The sequence below is a fragment of the Geospiza fortis genome, unplaced genomic scaffold (assembly GCF_000277835.1).
Source record: "Geospiza fortis unplaced genomic scaffold, GeoFor_1.0 scaffold69, whole genome shotgun sequence".
Taxonomy (NCBI): Eukaryota; Metazoa; Chordata; class Aves; order Passeriformes; family Thraupidae; genus Geospiza; species Geospiza fortis.
Window position 1 is genome coordinate 130,307 of NW_005054555.1, and position 4,728 is coordinate 135,034.

The 4,728-nt window shown below is 44.9% G+C and overlaps 1 protein-coding gene across 2 annotated transcripts in view; it reads left to right on the top strand.

Annotated features, from left to right (window-relative positions):
* The window catches only part of LEPR (leptin receptor), a 30,137-nt gene that overhangs the window by 20,176 nt on the left and 5,233 nt on the right, over positions 1-4,728 (top strand). For both annotated transcript variants that reach the window (XM_031064068.1, XM_031064069.1), the window contains exons 10-14: positions 788-987; positions 2,525-2,676; positions 3,307-3,466; positions 3,548-3,630; positions 4,213-4,429. In XM_031064068.1, coding sequence (XP_030919928.1) covers positions 788-987; positions 2,525-2,676; positions 3,307-3,466; positions 3,548-3,630; positions 4,213-4,429 — 812 coding nt within the window. The remainder of the gene's footprint in view (positions 1-787; positions 988-2,524; positions 2,677-3,306; positions 3,467-3,547; positions 3,631-4,212; positions 4,430-4,728) is intronic.

The following is a 4,728-nucleotide window of genomic DNA, read 5'->3' on the forward strand; positions in this document are numbered from 1 at the left end:
GCTGTGTGTGATGCTCTGCCTGTGGGGTTTTGTTTTGCTTGGGTTGTTCCTACATCTTCCTCTGCAGGCAGTGCTGCCAGGAGAAACAGCTCCAGAGGGATGATCCTGTGGGAGCAGGGAATGCTCCAATCCCAACCTCCAAAGCACCAGGCACTGCTTTAATCCTGGGGACACAAAGAGGGAGCTTCAACCCAGTGTAACTCTGGGGGTCCCTCTGAGTAGCTCACACCCCCTCCAGCCCCTCTCCTCACAAGTCTGAGGAGAAAGCTGAAAAATTCCCACTCCAGGAATTTATCCAGTTCCATTTTGTCCAAAAACCAAGGCTCCTCTCTTCTGTTGCCGGGTGTGATAACTGGACATGGGCTTTTTAATCCAGAGTTGATGTTTTTTATGGGATTTCCATCTCCTGGAGACCTCACTGGGTCTCTGTGGCAGCTTCCCCAGGTTGCCAGTTGGGATTTTGGAAGTCATTCCTGACTGGAGTCAGTTCTTGGCAGATTTGCCTTGCTGTGTTCATTGCCAGTCCCTCAAATCCCACAACTGATGAGGATTTGGAGCTGCCTGCTCTTGTTGTACCTGCTGCTTTTGTTTGTCCTGCTTTTTCCAGAGCCAAAGCTTTGAGGAGTGACACTGAAATGTTTTTTATCCCTTCAGTGCAGACTCAGGTTCAAGATCCAAATAATCCTCAAAATCCCAGGAGTTTGCAGTGCCTCCATTCCTTTTAATTCCCTCCAGATTTGCACTTGCAATGCATCAACTGAATGTGGTTTTTTTCCCCTCTTTTAAGGAGCCAAATTTATTGCTCTGACTTTCCAAGCCCATCTCCAGACTCAGAGGTGAAGGAATGCCTTCTGCAGAGGAACCATTCCTACGAGTGCACATTCCAGCCCATTTTCCTGTTATCTGGATACACCCTGTGGATAGAGTTTAAACACTCCCTGGGAACCCTGCAATCCTCCCCAACCTGTGTCATCCCAGCAGATGTGGGTAGGTCAAGATCCATGAATCTCTCTTTCCTTGTGCCCCTGGATTTTTAAATGGTGTAGGCAAAGAATTTTCCCACGGGTTTTCAATAAAAACATGAGGGTTTTGATATTACCTTAAAGAAAAAATTGGTTTAAATGTTATTTCCATACAGGATTTTAAATGAAACATCCACTTCTGCCTGTAATTCCCTGTACAGAAAATGCAAGTGTTATATTGCAAAATGAAGCTCATTTTTAAGGTTTTGGTTATTTAATTTTTCAGATTGATTTGTCTTCAATTAATTAGTTTATACTCCAGTATTATTTGCACAGTTGTTTATTATTATTTTATGTATTTATGTATTTATTTATGTATTTATTTATTATTATTATTTGCACAGTTATAAATCCATTTAAAATCATGGGGACCATCCCTGCTCTTCCATGCTGCTGCAACATTTTGTGACACACAGAGAACTGAAATTTGGATAAAAACAAGAGGCAGGAGCAGTGTTTGGGTATTTTAAAAACTCCAAAATGTGCAAATCGCCTCTTCTTATCTGCTCTGTGACAGAGAATTCACTGGGTATTTTTTGGAAACAAATGTGAACATGGGTGAGAGCAAACAAGGCAGCTGGACCCCAGAGGTGCTATATGAAATAAATTCCATTTATATAATTATGAAATTAATTAGAGTTATATAGTTATGAAATAAAATCGAGTTATGGAATTATAAAATACATTTATTATGTGGTGACAATGGATGGAATGATTTATCCTGGATGCAGGGTGCTCTGTATTGTAGTAAAGCAAAACAAACCCATTCCAACACTATCCAAAATGAAAAAAAAAAATTATTTTTTGTTGTTGTTTTCTACTCATTCATATCTGATTGTCCAGAGTAAGTTTATTTCAATTTGGCTTGATTAACAAACAAGGGGTTTGGGAGATTCCTGTTCTGGAGCAGCTGAATTTGGGGGGAATTTCCAATTAATAAAATACAAACATTTCCATCAATCACTGCACAATGTCTGTCCACAGCCTTTCTGCAGGGGTGACCCCGTTGAAATAATGGGATCATGGAATTGCTGAGGTTGGAAAAGCCCCTGGAGAGCATGGAATCCAACCATTCCCAAGTGCCAAGGCCACCACTCTCCTGTCCCCAGGTGCCACATGCGCAGGGCTTTGAAATCCCGGCAGGAATGGGGACCCAGCACTGCCCTGGGCAGCTGCTCCCATGCCTGACAACCCTTCCCATGGAGAAACTTTCCAAATATCCAACCTAAACCTCAACATTTATTGCCAGGCTCTGTCTTGTGCTCTTTATCCCAGGGCAGGTGCAAGTGCCAGCACAAGAGAATCTGTTGTGCTTTAAATGAAAATGAAATATCTGGAAACATTCCCATGGATTCTGTGTTTCCAGTCCTGCTTTCCCTGGAACAGCAGAGGCCTTGTGTTACCCACCACCCTCAGGACAAGGAGAAGCCATCCATGGTTCGATTTATTGGGAAGTGCCAGTGCAGACTTTGCAGTCATTTTTTAATTTTTCCATTTTCCAGTGAAGCCTCTGCCCCCTTCCAACGTGGGAGCAGAAGTGACCAGGAGCACGGGGCTGCTGAACGTGAGCTGGAGCCAGCCTGTGTTTGCCAGCAGGGATCTGACATTCCAGATCCGCTGGAATCCAGGAGGCAGGGAGGACATTCCATGGCAGGTATGTCTGTTCCATCTGGCCTGGGGCAGGGGTCATTGCACTGCTGCTGTGTGGAGATGGTTTTTATGGGATTTATCCAGGGGGGAAATCACAAAATGCAAAAGCAGTTGCCTTGTCCACACAGGAATTTTCCTCACAATCCCGCTTCCTCACGGGATTCATTTTCAGGAATTTTGACTCCTAGAGCTGTGTCACAGACATCTTTTGTGAAAAATCCTTTCCTTAGGATTTTTCCTTCTGAGAAGCTGAGAGGCCTCAGGAACAAAATGTAAACAATGGTTATCTGCTGCTGTGGAATGCAACAAGTAAATCTGTGATTGGTCTCATGTTGGTTGTTTCTAATTAATGGCCAATCACAGTCAGCTAGCTTGGACTCTCTGTCCAAGCCACAAACCTTTGTTATCATTCTTTCTTTTTCTATTCTTAGCTAGCCTTCTGATGAAACCCTTTCTTCTATTCTTTTAGTATAGTTTTAATATAATATATATCATAAAGTAATTAATCAAGCCTTCTGAAACATGGAGTCAGATCCTCATCTCTTCCCTCATCCTTGGACCCCAGTAAACACTATCACAGAGCTGCCTAAACATCCCTTTGCCCTCACTGTGAGTTTTTTGCCCTCTCTCCCAGCTGCATGAAGTCCCAGACCCTGCAGGCAGCTGGGCAGCGATGGCAGTGCAGCAGCTCTGTGTGCAGTACGTGGTGCAGGTGCGCTGCAGGGAGCTGCAAGGATCCGGCTACTGGAGCGACTGGAGCAGAGCAGCCCAGAGCCTCGTCCAGGACATCAGAGGTCTGTGCTCCAGGGACATCCCCAGGGCTGGCACGTGCCACACTCAGCTGTGACTGTCCCCCCCAAATTGTTGTTTTGCAGCTCCCTTGCAAGGCCCGGAATTCTGGAGGATCGTTTCTGAGGATCCAGCCAGGAGGCAGAGGAATGTTACACTCCTGTGGAAGGTGGGAGCAGCTGCGTTTGGGGCTTTCCCTGTGATCCTAAAGCCAGGTGGGATTGCCAGGAGGGGAGTCTGACAGGCACATGAGCCTTGTGGGGATTGGGATTTGCCTTTTTCTGTGCTCCTGAGAATTGCTTGGCTCATCCTAGAGGCAGGAGGTGAATCCTGGTGGGAATTCTGGGGTAAAATGGAAGATGGTTTTGCCTTCTTTGCCTTAATTAATGCAGGACAGGCAAAAGTTCCTCAGTGCCCTGTTTGCTCATGTGCTGCTCTGGGGTTTGGACCCTGAAAAATGTGTAAAACAGGGAATTGCTGTGGGAATCTGAAAGTTTGACTCTCCTTGGCCTTCACTTCCCTTTGCTGGGAAGAGAGGGAATGCGAGTCAGCTCTCAGAGAGGGAAATGAAGCCTTTAAAAGGACTCCAGTCCTTGGATAAAAAACAGGAGCCAGGACCATTCCTGTTTTATTATTATTTATATTTTATTATTGAGTCCCGTTTCCTTAAAATTGGAGCTGCCCAAACAACCTTTGCTCTGGGAATGAGGACGGAATTCAGGAATTAATGCCCATGAATTAATTGCTGCAGCCCCTGATGCAGAATGACTCGTTGTGCAGCGTGAGCAGGTACATCATAAAGCACCAGACCCCAGGGAACCCCCCCTGGGAGGAGTTTGTGGATCATGGCACCAGCTGGACTTTCCCATGGATGGAGCCAACCCACACCGTCACCATCTTAGCCATGAATTCAGTTGGAATTTCTGCAATTAATTCTAATCTAACTCTGTCCCAGCAAATGAGCACAGGTAAGAGCAGCAAGGAATGGGATGTGGGAAATGCCAGGAATCCTGGTGATGTTCATGGGCAAAGCTTTCTTTGGGATAAAATTCCCTCTGTTGGAATAAGGAATGTTTTATGGGGATACATTCAGCACCAACTGAGCTGTTGGAAAACTCAGATTTCCTTCATGAAAATCCTGTGAGTTTTAGGTTGGGAGAAATGTTGTCACTAGGCTGTCTTCACTAATAAAATAAGAAGTAATTATTCAAGAAAAATAAAATCCGATCTTTCATCTTCTTTCTTTTGGGAACACCCAACATTCCTG